We start from the raw sequence: 22,791 nt of genomic DNA on the forward strand, positions 1-22,791 counted from the left end.
GAAGCCAAGAAGATTTTCTCAGTAATGGAAGCAAAATGGAGAAATGGCATTGGTGGACATGAGGGAGGGCCTGGGTCTAACTCCCACAGAGCTGGAAGTCGGGACTTGAACAGATCTTTACACAGCCGTGTCCCCAGCAGCTCTGCTTACCGTGACCGAAGGGCGGGAGCGGCCCAGTGTCTGTGCACGTGCATGAGCAGGCAGGCACGGTGAGGTCTACCGCACACGGTGAGGTCTACCGCACAGCGGAGTGTCCTTCAGCCTGGAAGAGGAGGGTCGTCCCGACACCGGCCGCCCAGGGACGCGCCTGGAAGCCACGATGCTCTGGGAAACAAGCTTGCGACAAAGGACAGATGGTGTGTGACTGCACTTACACGATGAGACCAGGCAGACTCGTGGGGGGGGGGCAGGGGGCAGGAGGTATTTTTTAATGGGTGCAGAGTTTCTGTTTGAGATGATGAAACCGTTCTGGGGACAGACGGTGGTGACAACCATGTGATGCACTTAATGCCATTGAACTGTGCTCTTAAAAATTGCCAAAGTGGTCAATTTTATGTTCTGTATCTTTTTTATCACGATTTTCAAATGTGCTCTGAAATTCAGCGGCACCTAGAGCTCTCGCTAAAGATTCAGATTCCTTGGTCTTGCCCCAGACTTGGGCGGCCTTTTGGAAGTCTCCTCTGCTGCCTCGCTGGAGAACCGCTGGCCAGGGCAAAGCGGCCTGATGGGTGGCAGGAGGCTGGGCCGGGCGAGGGTCTGGAGGTGGCCCGTCTTCCTGAGGCCGTGCACTCTTCGCCCTGGGCCCGGACCCTCTCCTGGGCCGGCGGGGCGGGGGGACTGACACTGGTCCACATCTGCCTCGCTGACCCCACCGGCAGGGCTGTTCCCTTGGAATGAGAGGCTCTGGGGACGAGGAGGGTCCGGCGGGTCACCTGGGTCCTCTTCCTGTCACTGTCAGACGCCCCTGTGCCGTGAGCCTCCCACGTCTGGGTCCCAGATGATTCACTGTCCGCAGGGTTTCATCCCCAGGGAAGTGTCCGCAGGGAGGTCTGGGAGCAGGGGCTCAGCGGCTGGCAGGGAGGCCACGATGACGCTGGGAGCCAGAGGGGCTGGAAGCTCTTGACTGTGGGGGTCCTGACGGCACTAATTTATTCCTGACCAACCAGTCCCTCCTCTGCTCAGAACCGCCCACTCTCGGCTATCTCGGGTCCCAAACAGGGAGGTGCCAGGGGGCTCCAGAGGGGCCAGAATGGGGGCTGGTGGTCCCTCCTCCCCTCGCCTCCCCTCCCCTCCTCCCCTCCTCCCCTCCTCTCCCCTCTCCTCTCCGGCCCTGCTTCACACTCTCTCTCTGCACCCCAGTCTCTGCTTACCAGTCAGCACAGTTGACAAGTGGGTCCCCACCCCCCAGAGCACCCAGTCCCCCTTACAGTGTTACTCTGCTTGGACAGACTCACACCCGTGAACAGACCCCAGGATGCCCGCTGCTGCCACACCCTGGGACTGGGGAGGGGAGGGGAGGGGAGCGGAGGGGGGAAACACTAGAGGTCCTGATCCGCTTTTGTGGCTCCCGAGCCAGAGCCAGCGCTCCTGTCCTGGCACGTGGGGACTCTCCAAGCCATCCCACACCATGCCCGCTCTTCAACCGGCCCTACACCCCTGTCTTCGCAGGAGCTCTTCCTGCCTGGAAAAAGCAGACTGGGGAGCAGGAGTGGGGCTGGGGCACAAACCAGTCCTTCCGGCTTCAAGTCCCAGCTCGTCCTCTCAGCCGGGTGGCTGTGAGTTCTCTGTGTAATGCAGTGGCTGGCTTTCAACTCTCTCCCAGTATAATCCAGACTCTTTTCCTTCCTTGCCCTGTGGTTCTTCTGTGATCAGACTAATCCAAGAGGCTTCTCGCCCAGGGAAGAATGAAGAAAGGGGCTGATGGAGAGAGTCTTCCACCAGACAGGAGGAGGAGGAAGACGCCCCGGGACCTGGGAGGGGCTGGAGGGCAGGGGAGGCTTGAGGGTCCTGCCCTTGCCCCCTACCCCTGCCATCGGGTTCCAGACAGGGGAGGGAAGACGTGTGAGTTACAGGCAGCAACATCCGGGGGGCCTGGTGGGGGTCCCCGTGCAGGAGTCCCCTCCTGATTTCTTATATGTAGACCTACAAAGTGCACGTCACTCAGAAAGCCCGGTGGTCCCCAGGGGCCATGCCCAGGACAGGCCTGGAGGCAGATTAGGGTCCAGACTGGTGGTCCTGCCTCCTGCCTTCAGCCCCTAGGGCCTTGCCAAGGGGTGTCTAGAGGTCCTGCCCCCACCCCCCACATCCCCCACACCAGGAAGCTGCAGGACGCGAGTGCTGACAGCAGCACGCCAGGGAGTCACCCACAGGGCAGGGCGGGTGCGGTGGCCAGAAGGCGGAGGCTGGCACATCCAGGTGGGGACAGAGTCTTTGTCCCGACCAGGACTCAGGGCATCTCTGGGGCCAGTGAGGGCTGCGACAGGCTGGGTCCTGGCCAGCAGGGGAGATGAGGGCTTGGACAGCATGCAGCATCCCCCCCCAGCAGCAGGGAGGTGCCCCCGGGCTCCCCCGAGGGGGGCAGGACAGCTCTGACGGGGAGTTCCGATGACGTTTAATCGGTCACTCCCCCAGCGACTCTGGATGAACACATTCGAGCCTGCGACAAATCAGCACCTCACTTGCCTTAAACGGGCAAGTGTGGTTTGTTCTCTACCGTGGGTTCCCCACCAGCATCGGAATCAGAGGGGGGGCCGTGAGCTCCCAGCACTGGGCACAGACAGCAAGGGAATTCACTTTGTTGCCATTGCTTATTTAAGTAGATTGTACACATCACACGCCTGCGAGCCTCAGACTTCACAGCTGAAACCAAGGGGCGTCCCAGTCGCGTCCGAGCCCCCAGCCCAGGGCGCTGGGCGGGGGTCTGGCTCTGGCCGGCCCGCAGCAGGCTGCCTCGTGGCTGGCGGGGTGAGTAACGCCCGCCCTATTGTCGGGCCGACGCTGACAGGAGGATCAGCACAAGCGCAATTAGGGTAATTGCTCTGTTTAGACAGAAGCAGACTTCACTGCACGGGCTGGGAAGGGGTCTTCCTCCGCAGCGTCCCCAGAGGGCTGCCCGCTGCTGTCACAGTGGCCACCCCGCCAGGGCTGTGCAGGGGGCCTTGAGGGAGTGGGGGGAGGACAAGCCCCTGCCAGCGGGGGGGTGCTGAGCCTGCCTCCAGCCGCCTGCTTCCACCCACAAACCCCACAAACTGCACCTCCGTGGACACTGACGTCACTCCTGCCAGATCCCAGTCACCTCCAGGCAGCAGGCAGGTCCCCAAGGGGAATGAAATGCAAGTCCCCCTTACACGGCCCTGCTGGGGGCTGAGGGCCAACTCACAGGTTCCCCAGCAGCTCCAGGTGCCGTCAGCGCCCTCGGGGAATTGAGACAGGAGCTGGGGTCCCGCCTCCAGGACAGTCAGAAAGTGGAGGATCCTGGGTGGGACCTTGGGGGACCCCAGGGACCAGCTGCCCACAGGTCAGACTCGGGGACGAACAGGAAAAGGACAGGTGAGGGTGGGTGCAGCCGCCTCCCTGACCGTTTCCACCCATAGATGGGATGATGATCAGGAGGACGGGTGTCGGCAGCCCCTCTGTGAGAGCGCGGCCCTCCAGGATCTGGTTCCTTTCAAACCCTAGCGAGCCCGTAGCTGGGTGCTGCCCGCCCCTCCCCGCTCCGCAGGCTCAGAGAGCTGAAGCGTTTGCCGGAGGCCGAGAGGTCCTCGGCTGGGGAGAGGCGCTGGAACTCGGTCCTGAACCAAGCGCTCTGTCTCCAAACGTCAGGGCTTAATCGCCTGCTGTGGATCTTCCTAAAACACATCCTTGTTCAGACTTCGCAGCCTACAAAGCGCTCTTACCACACAAGCCCCTTTGTCCTTCAAACAGCACCTGGGGGAGGGGGCGACCGAGGGGCGATGGCACCTTGGGCTCACGGTCAGGCGACCTGCCCTGAGATCCGGCACCAGGAGGGCAATCGGAAGCCTCCCCAAGCTGCTTGTTGGAAATGCAGAGGCTCAGGCCCAGCCCCGGGCCTGCTGAACCAGAACCTGCGTCTTAACGAGACTCCCGGGTGATTCGGTGCAGGCTCAGGTTTGAGAAGCGCTGACTTACAGCGTCTCCTCCCACTCCCTCGTTTTACAAGCGAGGAACCTGAAACCCAGAGAGGGCAATGACGCGTCCAAAGTCACACAGCAAGTTGGAGGCCGAGCCAGGCCCGGGCCTCTGCTTCGTTCCAGGCGGAGGGAGGGCCCAGGGCCCCAGGGCACTGCTCTTTCCCCTCAAAGCCCTCACAGGCCGTCCCCTGCGCCCTCCACACCTCCCGCTGCTCATTAAGCCAAGCAGGGAGCTGAGCCCTGCTCCAACCACTTCTGAGAAGTTCCAGCCAACCCTGAGGATACTTCTGAAAAAACCCAAATCTTCCTGTGGAAGCCTCATCCTAAAATGGGTGTCCAGATGGCCTTCCAGAACGAAGTTCCTGTCCAGGCGGCTCAGACTGCTCGATGAACTTGACCGGAGCCCTGCTCCAGCTCTCTTCCTGCCAGTACCCCAGTTACCCACCTAAAAAGAGGTATCGGGTCTCCCAAGGTATGTAGGGCTGTCTGAGCCTTCGGAATGAAAGGCCCCACAGAGACAGAGCCCCATTGCGTCTTCTTGTTGGGTCAATTGTGGCTGCATCACGTTGGCTGCCTGAAGACATCCCATTAAGCAGGGACAATGGGCGCCTGGCCAAGGGCTGACCTCCTGGCGGAGGTGTAACTGGCCTTGTAAACCCCTGGAATCCCGGGCGGGGGGCGAGGGTGCCGTCGCCATCTCCATCTCTGTGGCTGCTTTTCCCAGAGCCTGAGGAGTGCATTCTTTTCTGGGTGTGGAGTGAAACCAAACAAAGAGTTGGGTGGCAAAGGGGGGTGGCAGTCCAGGGCTGGGCTGGAGCAGCTGGCCCTTGGTGGTACCGTTGCCGAGGGGCAGTGTCAGTCTGGCGCCTCCCTCCCCAGCCCGGGGCCAGTCCTGGGTCTCACACCACACCCAGCCGGGCACCCAGGGGGCTGCTGAGAGGCTGCCCGCTCAGGCCGGTGACCCAGAGCACCTTGGGGTTAGTGTCTCTGTTTCCAAGGATGGCCACACAGATCACCTCTGACTTGGTGTCTTAAGAAAGGGAATGTATCGTCTCCCAGTCTGGAGGCTAGAAATTCACAATTAAGGTGTGGACAGGGTGGGCTCCTCCTGGAGGCTCTGTGGGGAACCCACTTCATGCTTCCAGCCGTAGGGGTTCCAGGGGTTCCTTGGCTATGGGAGCATCACTCGAGCCTGACCCTCTGTCTCAAGCCTCCCCTGCCTGTTCTGGGCAGGACACCTGCTGTGGGCCGCAGGCCCCACCCCAACTCCGGGATGATCTCGTCTCAAGATCCTTTACTTAATTACGTCTGCAAGGACTCTTCACCCAGAGAAGGTCCCCTTCACAGATTTCATGGGTCAGAACGTGGACACATCTTTTGGGGGGTGCCACGGGGTCCCCCGATGACCATGTACTTGGCAGCTCTGTCCACCCCAGAAACGTCCTGCGGTCCGTGGGGTGGGATGGGGTGTGGGTTGTGGGAAGACCCCCTAAGTCTCAGCTCTGCCGCTAAGTCACACAACCCTCTGAGCCTCATCCTCACAATGGGGGTGACAGGGGATGCACGCTGCTCTCGAGTAACTGATGGGCAGATCCCAAGAGATCAAGGACAGGAAACACTGTCGACTAAAGAACTAGAACCTACGTGCAAAAAGGTGAAAGCAGCCGCAAAACCGTCCGCGACGGCAAGAAATGCAGAATGTGCTCGCGGCTCTGGGGCGTCAGCGGAGTTTCCCTTGGCAGGACCAAGAGCAAGACTGTCCTGCACTGCGCACTTGCCGCCCCAGTTCCGTGGTCTCCGGGGTTCCCTGCGCCCTGAAAGGCGCCGGCAGTCTGCCTCTGCGGTCACATGCACCCCCCCGCCCCAGCCCAAGTTCTGAGCTGAGGACAGGAGGCAGGCAGATCCGGCTGAATCGGAGCTCAGAAGTCACCCAGGGCGTCCTGAGCAGACCCCTCCCCTCAGTCCAATCCCAGAGATCCTGGCTTGGCCAAGATGAGGTGGGGGGCAGAATCCTCTGTGACAGAAGACGCCCAGGTCTCCTTGCGGCAGAAGGGGGTCTCAGAGCCTGCTGAGGGTCAACGCTGACAGATGCACAGTGAGTGAAGCGGCCCCTTTGGGAAGGGGTGAGAGGCCCCTCTCCATTCCCTCCACTGCTAAGGCCAGAGATGGCTCGAGGGTCAAGGTGTCAGGGAACCCCCTAATTCCTCTCCTAGAGCCCAGGTCCAGCCCCAACCCCAACACGACCTGACATCAAGGCCTCTGGGATGGCCACACCTCCTGGAAGGCCTCTGGCCACAGGACGCCGGTGTAACAGAGCACGCAGGTGGAGGACGGACGGGGCGGACGTTCAGCGAGTCACCGCCAAGCCCAGGCACTGTCCTAGGCTGGCTGGCGATGCAGAGAGCTTTCGGTGCGCAGGGGTGGGACGCACGGTGTGCCAGGGGCACAAGAGAACAGTGGAGGGCAGGGTTACGTCCAGCTCAGGACACTGGGACCTGTGGGAGGGCAGTGCTGTGATGGGGTGAGTGGGAGGAGGGGGAGCGGTGGCCCTGCCAGGCAGAGGTGCCGCAAGTGACCCTGTGGCTCGGGCCTGGCCTGTGGGAGCAGCCTGAAGCCCAGGCCCCACTGAGCACAGATACTGAGGTGCCTGGCTGCCACTTGTCCCCAGGGGCTCCTGACAAGAGGGCACCTGAGTGGGCCGTCTGCGGGCGGCCCCAGCCTCAGTGAGGGGCGATGCAGACAGAGGGTCTCAGCCCGGCCCCAGGCCTGAGCGTCTGGGCTTCCCACCAGTGCCCCTCTGTGGCCTGGCAGGCTGCCGGCCCAGCAGCTCAGAGCAGAAACGCCATCCGTCCAGGTGCCAGCGGCCCTGGGTGCGGCTGCCCCGTCTGTGGGCACGGGCGGGTGACTCATCGAATCACCACAGAGGCTGGGAGGCTGCGCCAGGCTGGGGCCGGGCCTGGGCAGGTGACTGAGACGGATGGAGCCCATGGCCACTCGGCCCCCAGGCTGGCACCCTGAGCCGCCAGCTCTCAGTCCCACGGCCTTCTGAAATTCTCCCAGCACAGGAACTGCTTGCAGACTCCCCTCCCGCCTCGGGGCTTCCCCTTAAACCTCAGGCTGGTGACCCGGCCCCTCCCGCAAAGGGAGAGGAGACCGAGGCCCCACGGTGAGGACAGCGCTGCATGTCACCAGGCCGCTCTGCTCTCAGGTGCCTCTTCTGATGAACCAAGGGGTTGACCAGACGGTCTCTGAGATGCCCTCCCCCGTGCTGTTTTGAGGTTTCCAGGGTCAATGATGATGGAGCCACGAGTATGCATGTGGTGCTGGCGTGTGTTGATGCGGAGCTGGCCTGGGAGGGAAGGACCAGGGGAGGGGAAGGCTTGGGGGCTCGGAGGCTGAAGAGGAGAAGCGACACTGGGAGCCGGGTCCTGGCTGACGGGGTGAAGGGGAGGGTCTGGAGAGGCAGGTGGACAGGAGGCTAGAAGGTGCTGCTGGAGGAAGCAAGTTCTGTTTATTATTAAGCTCCTACAGCGTACCGAGCTCTGTGCTAGACATTTGATAAGCATTTTATATGTATTTCTGGCCACAAGAAGCCTGTGAGGTCAGTGGTAGGTGACTAACCTCGTGTTACAAATGAGGGAGCGCAGAGACGTTTGGTGGCTCAGGGTCGCCAGCGAGCAGGGGCCCCACAGGGGCCCCTGTCCTTGTTTCCCCGCTGCCTCCTAGGAGGGCCCGGGATTCTGTGCTCCGGCTTTGGTCCTACGAGGAGCCGTGCCCCCAGATCCTGAGGCTGGGGCTAGGCCTGGAGCCAAGTCCTATTACCCATGGGTTTACAACACAGCACTGCTGGCCAGGGGGAGGGTGGATGGAAAGGCTGGTCTTGGTTTTGCCGGCGTCGGGAGGACAGAACTGGAATCTGGGGTTGGCAGAGGGGCGGGGCCCAAGTAAATCTAGTGCTGACGGCAGCTTGGGGCCGGGGCCAGCCCGGCTATGCTAGTCACCGGCTCTCCCTCCGGGGCCGCTGCCCCACCCGCCCCGCCCACCCCACCCGGGGAGACCAGCAGGGCAGCTCCCAGCGAGTTCTGGGGCGCCAGGAGCCCCAGCACACGCCGAGCCCTGCCCCTCAAGCCTCACACCCACCCTTCTGCTCCCTCTCCTCCCACTGCCCGCTCTCCCCTTCGCCCGCCCATCTGAGCAGAGCAGGGGTGGTAGGACTGGGCACAGGACCCCCTCTATCCAGCCTCAGGGATGGGGGCCCTTATCACGTGCCCCCGTCTTCCAATCAGGGCTCTTGTGAAGGGCTTGGGGTGTGGCCTTCGTTGCCCCCAGCCCCTCTGTTTTCCATGACCCCACTGGTGGCCGGGAGCCTCTCTGTCCTGCTACAGGCACCCACACCTCGGGGGGCATGAGGTCGCACCGGAAGTCAGGTCCACAGTCTGTCCATTGCTACCCTGGTTCCTTGAGGGCAGCCAGTGTCCAGGGCTCTGCAGGGGTCACCACAGAGTTCGTTCATTCAGATCCTGGGAAGATGCCTTCCCAGCTTGATTGCCCCAGGGTGACGGGGCCAGGGCAGGCGGGGAATTCTGCCTTCCTGATGCGGATCCCCTGGGAAGTGCTCCCAAGAGCCCAAAGAGATGGGCGGGGACTCTGCGTGCATCCCTGGGGCACCCCTCCAGCAGGCGATGAGGACAAAGGCCACGAGAGAAACCCGCCTTTAGGAAGGCAAAGTCTTGCCCAGGATGCGCTGGGCCCCGAGGAAGGGCTCGGGTGAGGCCTGGCTCTGGAGCAAGACGGTGGACTCAGTTCAACAGCATAAGCACCCAGCGTGTGCCAGTGATGTGGACGGTGGGAGAGAGACGAACAGCACCCAGCTCTTCCCTCTGCCTAATCCAGACGTGGGACACCGGCTGGGACACAGGTGGGCCCCAGCCACAAAGGGTCCTGGGGCATCGAACTCCATTTGGGACTTTCTCGACGGGGATAAATAGGATCGACAAGTTGACAGGTGGTAGGGAGCAGGGGGCGGGGATGTCCTGTCCCCCCTTGTCTAAGGCCTCTCAGTGGCTTCTCAACCCTCTTAGAATAAAATTCAAACCCCGGACGGAGGTCTAGGAAGTCCGGCAGGATCCTGTACTGGGGGCCACTGTATTGAGTGCACTGAAGAGTTTGAAATGTGGCTGGTGTGTCTGAGGAACCAAATTTTCTACTTCATTTAGTTTTAACTGATTTCAACAGCCAGCACAGAGACGGAACGTTCCCCCACCCCAGAAGGTCGTGCAGGACAGCACGTCTGCCTGCCTGTGTCCACCTGTGCACACCTCCCCTCCTTAGACTAAGGCCGCACTGGTCTGTCGCTTCCGAGGACATGGCCTTAACACTCCCTGTTTCCTCTGCCTGGGACACCTCCCCCACTGCTGAGCTGGGCAGCTTGAGTGCCCCTTTCTGATCCTCTCTGACCACACTTCCTCTTGGTCTGCCCCCTTTGAGGGTAAGCCCTGTGAGAGCAGACCCCACCTTTCTTCAGTTCTGTCCGAGGGGACTGGCAGGGTGTGCAGCCATTTAGGCACTAGGGACATACTCAAGTGACTACTTGAGCATGCCGTGCACAGAGGGAACAGCATGTGTGCAGAAGGGAACAGCATGTGCGCAGAGGGAACAGCATGTGCGCAGAAGGAACAGCATGTGTGCAGAGGCACCAGGGAGGCAGCAGCACAGGCAAGTGGGCAGAGGGCTGGTAGGGACAAGATGAGAAGGCAGGCTCCTGAGAGGCTGGGGAGGGGCAGTGGGGTCCATCAGGGAAGGCTCTACATCTTCTGCATCACGCAGCCACTGAGGATCCCACTGACCCACCAGGAATGAAGCTAGAAAAGGCCAGGCAGCAGGGGCAGGAAGCCCAAAGGTGCCTGGGACGGGGGTCAGGTGAGGAAGGACCGGGCTGCATCAGCTCTATTTGGGGTTCAGGGGAGGTGGTCCCTTCACCTGAAGGGGGCTGGAAGCTGAGCAAGGAGTAGCTTCAGTCCCATCACCCTCAGAAGCAGCAGGAGCCCCAGAGCCTGGTCTCAGCCTCCACCGGGCTGGTGCTCCTACCGGCCTGGCCACCCCCTCCAGCCGCCCCCGCCTCTGGGAGATGAGCTTGGTAAAAAGCAAGAACCCTGTCCCTCTCACTGTCACGTCCCGGGACAGCACCTGCTACCCGGGGGAAGCTCCATAAATGAACCTGTATTCCAGTTCTTAGTGAACGTGGAGGTCACGAGCACTGCAAGCTGGAGCGTTGGGAGTGGACCCGGGGTCCCAAGCAGTGCCGAAGGGCCGGCGGCGAGGAGGACGCGACGCCTGTTCCTGCTGGCTCGTCCTGCCACCGTCGGGGGTGAGAGTTGACGCATCTGGTTTCAGAGTCAAGTCAAAATTAACTTCTTACAAGACGCTTTCCCTGGACCACCTCATACCCCCTAAACTCAAATCCACCCACACCCCTCAGGACGTCCTCACCATCTAAAAGTCTGCTCTGAAAGTCACCTGGGAGCGTGCCATTCCAGCGACCTCTGTCTCTCACTTTGGGACTGCTACCGTCTTCTCTGGCCTGTTTCAGAGGCAGGACCCTGACAGGGGCAGGGCTCGGGCAGGCGGAAGAGAGAGTTGATGGGACAGCCATGGCCTAGCCCTAACTATTGTCCAGGGGACCTGATGTAAGATTCTCCTGCTCTAAACCCCCAACGCCGACGCAGAGTCACAGAGCATTAGGGCGAGAGTGAGTTTGCAGAGCTAGCAAACCCTCCTCCTCGTCTCACAGGTTTGGTGAGGAGGGCAGAGGAGGGGACATGTCCAGCACCATGAAGCAAATGAGTGACACAGCTGGAACCAGAACCCAGGTGGCCTGGCCTCCATACCATGTGGTAGAAACGGATGCCGTTGAAAGATTGGTCCAAAAAAGGCTTTTAGGCACTGCTCATCACAAAGAAGTCGCAAGGAGGCAGCCTGGCACTGCCACCAACTGCCCAGGCACAGGCTCCAGGCTGCCCGGGGACGGCCCTGTCTCTGCCGCTTCCCAGCTTGGGGACCTTGCTGAAACCATTTTCTCATCCGAGAAAGAAAGATGATGGTGCTGGTACCCACCTCACAGGATGACCATAGGGACTCAAACGAGACGGTCCCCGCAAAGGGCCCAGACCGCGCCCGACGCGCAGGAGCCCAGCAGGTACTTGCTGCGGCCGTCAGTATAGCAAAGCAATGCTAACACCAGAGTAACTGGGAAGCTGCTAGAAAAACGTCACACCTGGAAACAATGTCAAAGACAAGCAGTTCCGGCCTCCAGGGGCTGAGCGGGGCCCTTTACAGCAATCCGGGCGGCTCCCACCCCCTCCCTCAGGCCCTCTGCATCCCGAAGGTGGCAAAACATCACTAGTTAAAGATGTAATTAACACATGTTGCGCGGTAAGCGGTAGGTGGGCCAAGCGTGTGATACAACGAGCTTGTACTTTTACGTGCTGTCATGTGTCCTTTATAGTATGTTGGGGCCCTTCTATAACTGGTGTGCACTGCACTTTAAGGCCCATTTTATAAGACTTTTATAAGGGAGGCTGGAGAGTGTGGAGGGAAGAGCCCTGGTCCGGCAGTGACCAGCCTGACTGGAATGGAGGTTTCGCCGCATATTCACTGGTGACCACGGGCAAGCTACCTCCTCTCTGCATCAGAAAAATACGATGGAAACAAAATCTTAAACTTGAAGTGATGGATGAAGTCTACAGGTGTTGAACTTTTGTATCTATGACAAACTGTTGGTCACGTCTCTGGTTTATTTGACGCTAAGTTCTTCGGGACACAACCCTCAATTATAAAACTATTTCTATTGAAACCATGGCATGCTTCCTGACATTCTGCTCTGCATGTGGCTCCCAGGAACACATTATGGAGAGCAACCAGGGCTCCGGCATGTAACACCCACTTCATGGGAAGTGAGAAAGTGACCTTCACGTGGTCCCTGAGACCGTCACCCTGGCTCCCCCATGCGTCCTCATAGGATTCCCGACAGGCACGGATTCTGATGGCCCCTTCCTCTGCAGAGCAGAAGCCCAACTGAAAGAGAAGGCTGTGAGCTGTGAGTGCCGACTGCACATGAGAGCAGAGGTGACGGCTGGAGGAGCCCCGAACACAGAGAGGCTGGCCGGACTGCGGGCCGCACAGGTCAGCAGTGGACGTCCAGAAGGAGAGTCCTGAGCCATCAAGGAGGGCGTCAAACGTGCTCAGGGTTTTCGCTTAAGGGGGAAGGCAGGGTGTGCTGCCTTCAGTAGGATTTCCATCAATGTAGGTTTGAAATACTCTGTCCTGCTACACACCAAATTCCCGTGCGGGCCACCTCCAGGCCTGAGGACGATGTTACCGGAGTGAAGCATCACTACACACGTCCCAGGAAGTACGGGAGAGGCACGGAGCTGCCCACAGCGGCCTGGATAGTGAGTCCACAGTGGGGTCGTTTGAAGGGGTAGGCAACCTTCCGGATTTTCAGTAAGGATCTGGGTAGAATTCGAGTTAGACTTAATTTACCTCAGGTTAACTAGTCTTCATGCATTCATCCATTCAAAAATACTTTTTAATGAGCCCCTAAGGCGGGCCAGGCACCCGTCCTCGGGGCGAAGTCTGAGGCTCCAGAGGCTGGCACTGTTCACCCAGCGTCCCCCCGCCCCGGCTTGCCGGTGCGGCGGTACTGCCCTGTAGTTTTGCATCTCAAGTCTGTCCCTCTGTGGACTTCATGTCCCCACCCCCTCCCTGCAGGCTGGAAGCCGCCTCAGAGTGGAGCACTCCTTCGGGCAGGGGCTGTGCTCCTGCAATCAGCCTGGAAGCCCCCACCCCGAGGGCTGGTCTCTGCCGCGACCCCAGGACAGAGGTCATCTGGCTGTGCGGCGGGCCCAGTCGAGAAAGACTCCTTTTTCCTAGAGAGCGTCTCCCCTCAGCCCCAAGCTGGGCGCGCGCTTCACCCACGAGCCCCGCGGGACCGGCCAGAGGGCGGCTCCCCGGCAGCCTCCCCCACCCCCCGCAGGTGGCAGGGCGCGGGGGCCGGGGAGACGGGAAGAGAGGGCAGGAAGTGGTCCACACACGGACTCGAAGCCCTGCCCCCGAGAGCGCCCCGGGCTCGGCTCGGGTCTGGCGGCGCGGAGGGGGCGGCGCGGGGCGGGGCGGTATATCCCGGCTGGCGGAGGGCGGGCCCGCCAGTGCCGGGCCGGGCCGGGCAGGGTGGAGGCGCCGGGAGCAGCAGCCGGGAGCCCTCGCGCGCGCGGACCTTCACTCTATGGGCACAGGGAGCCGCTGAGCGCGAGAAGAGCCCGCTGCCAGCGCCGCCCCGCACCTCGGACGCCCCGCACCTCGCGCCGGCCCGCTCGGCTCTCCAGGCCCGCGCCCCACGCCCCGCGCCGCCATGAACCACTCGCCGCTCAAGACCGCCTTGGCGTACGAATGCTTCCAGGACCAGGACAACTCGACGCTGGCTCTGCCGTCGGACCAGAAGATGAAGACGGGCACGTCCGGCCGGCAGCGCGTGCAGGAGCAGGTGATGATGACGGTCAAGCGGCAGAAGTCCAAGTCCTCTCAGGCGTCCACCCTGAGCCACTCCAATCGAGGTAAAGGCCGGATGCCGCGGGGCCACGCGCCCCTCCCTGGCGCGCCGCGCGGGGGGCGGGGCGGGGGGCGCGCGCATCCGAGGGCGCCCGTGGCGGGGTCCCCGCGAAGGCCCCCGGCAGCGCTCCTGCGGGCCCTACGGTGGAGCCGCAGCCCCGACCGCTCAGCGGCGCGCTGGTGGGAGCGAGGGCAGGCTCACGGAGGGGGTTCGGGGGTACATAATCAGAGCCTTCTCTTCCCCATCCTGCTCGGGGAGCAGCCCCCGCGTCCTGGCCTGCTGGCTGCCCCTGGGATTGTGCGCCTCCCTCACCCTGCGCCCTGTCTTGGCCGGACTCAGCCGCGGAATCCCAGTCCTGGTGGGCCCCGTGCGTGGCTGCCGGGCAGGCAGGGGAGTCACAGAGACCTGAGTGGGGGCCCCGGAAGGGCGCTGCGGCGGGGGAGGGGGCGCAGGGGGCAGACAAGCCCTCTTAACTGCGCAGCACGTTAGCAGAAGCCCCACACCTGGCCAGGTCGCCCCAGGCCAGTGCGGACTCGGAGGGCTGAGGACAGGAAGGGGTCCGGGGTGCGCTCTTTCCCCGTGGCTAGTGAGAAACCTCTGTTCCCCCCGATTCTGTCAACGCCACTCAGCTTGAGTAGAAACAAGGGTCCTAGGCTGAGAGTAGGAAATGAGGTTGGCAAGGCTGGGAACCCATCGTCCCCCACCCCACTGGGCCCTCCAGGCGGGCACTTGTTTATCTAGGTGCGGCCTGGCCAGCCCCCTCAGGTCATGATAAGGTCCCCCCTACCAGGGGAGGCTGAGAAAGGGGTAGGATTCCTGAAACTCAAGCAGGAAGGTGTGACACCTCACAGGGGCATTTGTGGAGGATCTTTGATCCAAATACTTTAATATGACGCTTTCCCAGTAACAATTACACACAGATCAGCGAACCTTCTGTTTATTTATTTAGTGAAGTTTAGTAAAACGCTAATGACACTCTGCAGACTGCAGACCAGTGCAGGTCAACCGAGATTTATTTCTCGAGTCAGGAGCTCAAGAGAGAGCGAGGAGAATGGGGTGGTAAAGGGGGGCCAAGGAGACGGACCCCCACCCAGTCTCCCACATGCACGTGCACACACATGCGCACACACCAGCTCAAGATTTCTATCTCTGTGTCCTCCCCTGTCTTCCTCTCCCCTGAGTGGCCCCTGCGTAGAGCTGAGGGAGAGGGGATGGCTGGCTGAGGACTCCCCTGCACCCCAAGCCTAAAGGCCCACGCGTCCCTTGCCCGGGCCCCTGGCCCCTCTCCCGCCGGACTTGCACTCAAGGTCACAGCCCCTAGAGCGCTCGCCTCTTTCCCTTTGGTGCCTTGGTAGCGGCTCCGAGCCTTTTTTGGAAGTGACTTTGGGAGAACAAGGTTCCCCCATGTCTGCCCACCACCCAGTCACAGCTCAGGCCAACCTCCTCCCTCTGTTGCGCAAGGCTCACCTGTCCCCAGTCCCACTCCCGGTCCGTCCCTGGCCTGAGCCCAGGGCTCACAGCACCAGAATAGTCGCACACAATCCCCTTCTAACCCCCCGCGGGGCACTTGTTGAGCGCTGGCTGAGGGTGCTCTCCTCCCTGCCTTGCTCTCTGTGGGTGAGGTCCACCTCCTTCCTCTCCACTTCTCCACCCCAAGGCCCTCCAGGGTTAAGCAGGTGAGGGTGGACTCCGATGGCCAGCGCACAGCTCTCCAAGGGCTGACCCTGAAGGCGTGTCCCCAATACCTTTGGCTCTGGCCTGTTTCCCCAGCGGCATCATAGCTGGGAGAGGCGGTAAGGCCACCTGGAGCCTGTGTTTCTGGTTTATCTGGCTCTGTCTCCATCAGTCTCCCCTCCCCTCCGCCGGCGCCGCCCAGGTGTCCCCTGTTTGCTCTGGGACCACCTCTCCTCGCTTCAGTCCCTCTGTCTCGGTGGTTTCATTCTACGAGTCTGCTCTGGTTCCCGGGAGGGGTGAGTTGGGGCTGTGGAAGGGCCACATCCCAGGTGGGTCCCCACACCCTCCTGGACAGGCTCCTATTCTCCTTCAGTCTCCTGAGAGAGAAGAGTGGGTTTCTCTGAGGTTTTTGATTCTCCCCTGAACCCCATCCACGGCCCCTTGGTTGAGAACGCCTGCCCTAAAGCAGGCCAGGTGCGCCCCACTTGCCCGCCTCTCTCTCTGCACCCTGTGGAGGACAGTCAGGAATCGGCCCCCAAGTTCCCAGTAAGAGAAGCATCTTTTCCTCATAGCCGTCCCCTAGGGCTGTCTTCCCTGCTGTTGGCGAGAGGGCCTTGAGCAGTCCCCGGGGAGGGAGGGGGTCTCTGGGACCTGGAGACCTTGCAGGGCAGGGCTGCTCGGGACCTGCCAGCCCACGGGGTCTCTTCCTGGCCTGGCCCCAGAGCATGGCTCCCTGCCCTCCCCCGGTGTCCCTGTGGGCAGCAGGTGTCGGACCGTGTGGGAAGCAGGGAGAGCCCAGGGGACATGGCTGTGCAGCCAAAGAGGCTTAGGAACTTGCCCTCCCTGAGCCTGGGGAGTCTGTGCAGGGTGGACCTGGGCTGCCGGGGTTGGGGGAGGGCTGGCGCGCTGTAGCCTGTCCGAGAGGAGACGCTCTTCCCCGCTCAGGTTCTTATCATTTCTCTTGGGAGCTCTTCCTAAAGTTTAACCAGGTCTCCTCTGGTCCAAATCCAAACCCCCAAACCCACTGTCACCACCACAGGTGCGCGCGCACATGAAATTCATGGAACCACCTTCCTTCCGCACATCGCTTGTCACTCCAGGGAATTCCTAACCCAGGCAGCGCCACTCGCCCGCTCTCACCCTCACTGTGGGTGAGGCGGCTACAGCCCAGGGCCCAAGGGGCCGACTCCACCCTTCTCAGAGCACCATTTCCCATCTAGGACCCTAAGAGAAGGGGTGGGGTGCACTGGGCAGGCATCCCTCCCCCGCCGTGTCCCTCATCCGTTCCCTCACTCCGCAGCGCTACCTGAGGCCCTCCTGGGGGCAGGCTTGTGCCCTTCTGAGGTACCCCATCCCCGGGGGAGGTCGCCGCCTTAGGGCCCCCCTTGCCCGCTTTCTGGATTTGTATTGGGCTGTGTCTCAGCGTGAGATTCTGCCTGAGGGAGGTTCTGTTCTTTCTACTCTCTTGGAAGGTGTCCTATTCTGACCACAGACTGTGAACAGACATCACTTCTAGGGCTATCTCCCCGGGACCAAAGCTGAGATGGGAAGTGGTAAAAGCTGTCTGTGCAGTAGCCTGTCCCGGCAGCGAAACATACTAATTAAACTTCAAGTAAACCAATTTGTGTTTCTTTACAACGTCTCTTGGCTTGGAGCTGAGGTTTTAGCCAGAATTTCCGTTGGCCTGTTACAACGCATGCAAAAATGCCGAGTGTCCAGGGGTTCCAGAGCAAATGCTGCTCCCCTGGGTCCTGGTCCTTTGCTAAACTGGTTGGCAGAGATTAAAAAACAAACAAACAAGACAAAACAAAAGAAACCCCTCTTCCCACACGCCAAATGGTAAATATCAATAAACCACTTTTTCTGAGTTTGACGACCTGGGAAGCACTTCGGCTGAGGGTGAGACCCCTAGGAGGCATGTGGCACTGGAACAAGACGGAAGAATGTTTTCCTGGGAGATAGCTCACGTGACGTTCTTTGTAGGCACACATGTGTGCACACGTGGACTCACACACACACATGCGCACCCCACCTCACAGCCCGTGCTGTGGCAGGAGCCCAGCTGGTGGTGGGAGACTTGAGTTCCATCTGGATCTATTGCCAACTGCTGTGTGACCCTGGGCAAGTCACCACCCCTCTCTGGGTCTCTCCCAATATCTTCAAATATTTCATTGGAAATGGATTGTATAACTCACTGCTTCTGCAGACCGTGCCCCCAGCTGCCTGCAGATGTCCTGCAGAAAGGCCCCTTCCCTCAAGGAGCACCATGCACACAGCCTCTCTCCAGTCAGCACCCACACCTCCCCCCAAACATCGCCTGATGCACCGTTCCAGACGGACTACAAAGTGGGACCATCTGGCAACTTAAAAGGATGCCAATGCCCGGGTCCTGTCCCCCGAGATTCGGATTTAGTTCCTGTGGGGACAGCAGGGGCATGTGGACCTCTGAAAGCTCCCATGCAGTTCTGATGTGCGGCAAAGTCCAAGAATCACGGCTTTCGTGCCATCCCCACTCACAGAGAGACCCAGAGTGGGGCTCACCCCTCACACGCAGCCTCTCTGCATACCCCACACATGGATGGACACCTAGTGTGGTAGCTGCTGGTGACTTTTTACCCTGGGCCCCTTTGAGGGGCTGAGCCCTGTGCTGGTCCTGCCCCCTCTTCTTGGCCTGCCCCCAGGATGCTCCTGCCCTCAGGTTTAGGGATGGCCACACACAGGTTGTCAGAAAGAGAGGCAGGATTCCGGCAGAGCTGGGTTTGAACATGCCCCAGCAGGGCCCATGGGAGGGACAGGAGAGGACAGGGCCATAGCAGTCCAGTTTGCTTCGTGCCTCTGTTCCATACACGTGCCCAGGAAAGGGCAGGACCTGCCCCAGAGCGCCTGGTGGGGTTGAGCTGAGCTCCCATCCAGGACAGGGTGGCGTGTCCACAGAGCTCCCCGCAGGCCTGGGCAGAGGCCCCAGGAGACGTCTGGGTGCCTGGACCGTCCCACAGGCACAGCTCCTGCCCGCTTTCGAACATCATAGGGGGAGCTTGTCTCACAAGTGTCTTCCAACAGTTCTTCTGAGGGTCTCACTTTAATTCCTCCTGCTGTGGGCCTCGTCCTGCTGGGCATCCTGTGTGGGAGGGACTGTGGGCGGTGAAGCCAAGGCGTCTTCTGGGCTGAAGGATGCTGGGCAGCGGGCCTCCTTCTCCAGCGCTTGGTGCTGGGGAGCAGCTGTCCGTGCAGAAGCAGCTGGAAGACATGGGCCTCATGGGAGACAGATTACCAGACACACCTCTAGAGCTTGGTCTGTGACAGGACCTCCTGACCAGCCAGGGACAGGGGTATGGGGGAGGCTGGGGTGGAGGAGAGGTGTTTCGGGTGACCTCTGCCCCGGGGGCAGCCCGTCGGTTGGGCAGGCCGATGTCCCGAGAGCCTTCTCCAGGTGGACTCTGGTTCTGGGGGTGGGGTGGGGTGGGGTGGGGAACACCCCCCCCCCACACACACACACACACACACATGAGGAGTGTGCGGCACGCAGTGAGTTCATACTTGGGCAGAGTGCTGACGGCGCTCCGCGGGGGGGCCTGGGGGCCCGGAGCGGGTGGCTCATCTCCAGCAGGAGCTGGTTTTGTGCAGGGTTTTGGATACAGGGGGAGGGCTTGGCTGAGGAGGAGAGCAGGAATGCTTCAGGTGTGGCGGGCGTGACCGATGTGAGAGCTCGGAGGTGGAGGAGGGTGAGTCATCCCGCGAAGGTCCGCCCGTCCTGGCGGGAAGGACTCCTACGTGTCCTGACACAGGAGGTGCCTCTGTGTTCAGGCCCCCGTAGGTGAGGGGCGTGGGCTGCCCTCGTGACACAGGACAGAGTCAGGCAACCGTGCGGGACCCAAGGGAGGCGGCACCCGGGACCCTGACCAGCTCTGAGGTGGCTTTTCCCCCTGAATCACTGACCCGAAGGAAGGCTCGCCGTGTGGGCCGGCAGAGTGGCCAGTGTTGCTGGTGCACAGGGAAGGCAGACCTTTGCTCCCTGACCCTGGGCTTCTGTGGGTGGGCAGACGCCTCCTGACAGACGCACAACTGGGCCGCATCAGATTCAAGGAGAGGCCGCTGTCTTGGCTCAAGGCCTGCAGGCCCTTCCAGAGAGATGGAGGGTGCAGTGCTCCCCAGGAGGTGGGGAGACAGGGCGGGCTGGGTGCTGGGATCCCCTCCCATCTCGCTCCTGGACCAAGAATCCTCCCCAAGGAAGTGTTCTAGGTTCTCTCTCTCCCCGGTTCGCCGACCCACCGAGGACCTCTTTGGGTGGGAAGGGGGCCTGGCTAGGTGGAGTCCAGGACTGCGGTCCCATGCTGCAATTATGGGGACACTGAGCCCCCAGGCACCCTCAGCATGAGGGCTGGGCAGGGGGACCGAACCTCACCACGCCCTACACCGAGAAGACAGTCGGGCAGGGGCCCAGAGACCAGGTGAGAGTCGTCAGGTAAGGCTTCCCAGGAGTGAGGTCCAGAGAGGTCCTGGGGCTAGGGGAGAGCCGTCCCATCCTCTCAGTGAGAAGCCGCATGTTCCTGCTGTTGGACCTGACTTTCAGAGGGCAGTACTCCCACAGGGTCCAGAGAGGGGAAGCTCACTTCTGCCATGGGAGCGACACTCTTACTAACAGCCCAGCTCCTGCCTGCGCCCCTCGAGGTATCTGGCACACTGCAAGGTGTGACTTCAAGTGTATGACGTCTCTGGACTCCCCTCCCTTGAAGCCTTGGCCCAAGGGCAGCTGCCTCCTGCCAAAGAAGCAGTGCTGGCGGTGTGATGGCAGCCTCATTCTCACAAAGAGGGCAAGCCAAGCAGCTGAAGATGGGAGTCAGGTGGTCTGACCCCCAGATGCAGATGATCTTGGCATGGGGCACCTTCAGGAGTGATCAGGTATTCCAGAGGTCATCTGCCTCCATGGCAGAGAACACCCCACTGTCATATGGAGAAGAATGAGAGGGAGGCGGGCAGGTGCAGGGTGTGGAGGGGATGCTTCATCTGATGACCGGAGTGTGAGTGAGGGACATCACTGCTGACAGACTCCCTCCTGGGAAGGGGCGGCGCCCCATGGGAGCCTGGACTCCATGGGGCCTCTGGGGCTGCCTCTCCTCGATCTCTTTGTCTGTCACCACCCCGGGTTTTCCATCCAGAGCAGCTGGCTGACCCACGCTCGCCCTTGGGTGAGAAATTCTTGCCCAGTGGGGCAACAGCCAGCCACTTGAGCCCTGGCCTGCCCCGCCCTGGGAGGGCTGGCAGAAGGGGCCTGGATGAAGGGGAGCTGTCGGCCGCCCGGGGTCCTGGCCGTGGCCCCGTGCCTGGTGAGTGCTAGTTCCGGGCGTCCGAGCCCACGATCCTGCCTCCAGACTCCCCCTGGCAAAGGCAGTGCTTCTCAAGGGGGCAGCTTCTGGAGGAAGAGGCACGGGCTGCCCGCACTCAGCAGGGGGCTGGGAGTAAGTCCGAGGGGTCAGGCCTGGGCCTGGGGCTGCCTGGGGTGGGGACACCCGGGAGGACGCCGAGGTGGGCAGCAAAGGTGGTGGTGATGTAGCCGTTGATGCCCGGACTTCTTCCTGGCAAGCTGAACCCTGTCTCTTGAGATGAGAGGTTGGGCTTCTCTGGACGTTGTCAGACACGTGCCTCTGTGGTCACACAACCACAGAACCGTGGGGTACAGAGAAGCCACCTCTTCTTTTTATAGCAGAGGAAGCCTGGGCCCAGAGCCAGGACCAATTCCAGCACCTCTGGGCTCCCAGGGCAGGTGGTCTCCACCACAGCCGTTAGACCTAGTGGCCAGGATATCCTCCACCATGGGGAAGGGGGCATGGGGAATCAGGGCAGTGGCCCCTCCTATGAGCTGTTGGGGAGGTCATCTGGCTTTGGATGGAGAAGGTGTCCTGCCACAGTCCAAAGCTGCCCCCCTGCTATGCCTTCTACTCCCAGCTCAGGCACTCCAGCCCCCACCCCCAAGGCTTAGGAGCCTGAGGGGACACGTCCGATGGGGAGGGGCTCAGGGAGCCAGGTGGGATCAGGTCAGACCCTTCCCCCAATGCTGGAGCTGGACCACTCTCCTGGCCCGACTTTCCCCAGGGGCCATCATTTAATAAGAGTGAGGGGCTGTCTTTGCTCTGGACACCCACGCCCTAGAGCCATGGCTTGCCCCTCATGCAACTCCCTGTCTGGGAGATGGGACACCAGGCAGGATGTGCCCTGGGGTTCAGACAGCAGGACAGCATGTGTTCAGGGGTAGGAGAGACTGCCTTGCAGGCGCAGAGGTTTTGAGCCAGGCTTTGAATGGTGAGTGAGATTTGATGGCTGCGGCCAAGGCCAGACAGAAGGCAGACTCGGCGGGACACGGAGCAAGCAAAGCCTGGCAGGGCACTGTCAGCCACATCTCGAGGCTGGCGCTGCCCTCCTGGGGCAGGAGCCCCACATCCAGGCTGCTTCCCGTGATCCGAAGCCACCTTGCCCCTAATAATCGTAATGACACTCCGTCCTCCCATGGAGCCTGTCATTTGTGGGCTGCAAGCTCTTGGAGAACAGTAATTAATCCTCGCTGGGCCTTTGAGGTTGGTGGCTGCTCCCCCTTGGGCAGCGGGAGCACCTGGGAGATGAAGGGGATGGAGGGCCCCCTCGTCACAACTGGGGGCCGGGCTGGGGTTTAGAAGCAGAGAACCACTGCTTTGCGTGGCCTTCTCACCCTCCGGAGCTGCCCTGTGGCCCTGACCTCGAGGCTCTGGACCTGGCATGTTGAGATCCTGCCCATCTTCCCTGAGTGGGACGCTTCTCCTGGTGGAGTGTGGAGTCGTGGTTCCCTGGAGGGGGCCGGCGGTGCTCCGAGGCCCTCCGGACCAGCTCATCTCCTGTAGGTGTCCACCCAGCCCCAGCAGCAGGGGCAGACCCTCAGGAAGGGGTCCGCCAGGACCCTCAGGGCTGACCCTGTGGCCTCTGTAGGAGCCCTGCCCTCGGCCCTGGGTGTGGGAGAGGCCGAGTGCAGAGGTAGACAGCTCACAGAGGCTGACTCTCTGTCCTCCTCCTCCTCCGCGGGCTCGGACCTGGTCTCCTCTGGGGCTGCAGAGGGGATGCCGTGGGGAGGAGGCTGGGCGAGGAGCATGGCCAGCACTGTCCTGACACCTGCCTCTGTCCCCCAGGTTCCATGTACGACGGCTTGGCCGACAGTTACAGCGGCTACGGGACCACCGGACGGAGCAGCTACTACTCCAAGTTCCAAGCGGGGACTGGCTCCTGGGGCTACCCGGTAAGGGGCTGCTTCCCGGCAGGCCAGGGGTGGCGCAGGGTCTGTGAGGGGAAAGCCTGCGCGGTCACGGAGAAAGTGATGCGGGCAGGACGGGTCCGCGA

The 22,791-nt window shown here is 61.5% G+C and overlaps 1 protein-coding gene across 1 annotated transcript in view; it reads left to right on the forward strand.

The window, feature by feature from the left end:
- The first annotated feature begins 13,374 nt into the window (after positions 1 to 13,374).
- The window catches only part of PKP1 (plakophilin 1), a 40,802-nt gene continuing 31,385 nt past the window's right edge, over positions 13,375 to 22,791 (forward strand). The window contains exons 1-2 of the mRNA XM_064477312.1: positions 13,375 to 13,762; positions 22,584 to 22,690. Of these exons, the coding sequence (XP_064333382.1) occupies positions 13,561 to 13,762; positions 22,584 to 22,690 (309 nt within the window). The 5' untranslated portion in view covers positions 13,375 to 13,560. The remainder of the gene's footprint in view (positions 13,763 to 22,583; positions 22,691 to 22,791) is intronic.

Source organism: Camelus dromedarius, chromosome 21 (assembly GCF_036321535.1).
Source record: "Camelus dromedarius isolate mCamDro1 chromosome 21, mCamDro1.pat, whole genome shotgun sequence".
NCBI classification, from domain to species: Eukaryota; Metazoa; Chordata; class Mammalia; order Artiodactyla; family Camelidae; genus Camelus; species Camelus dromedarius.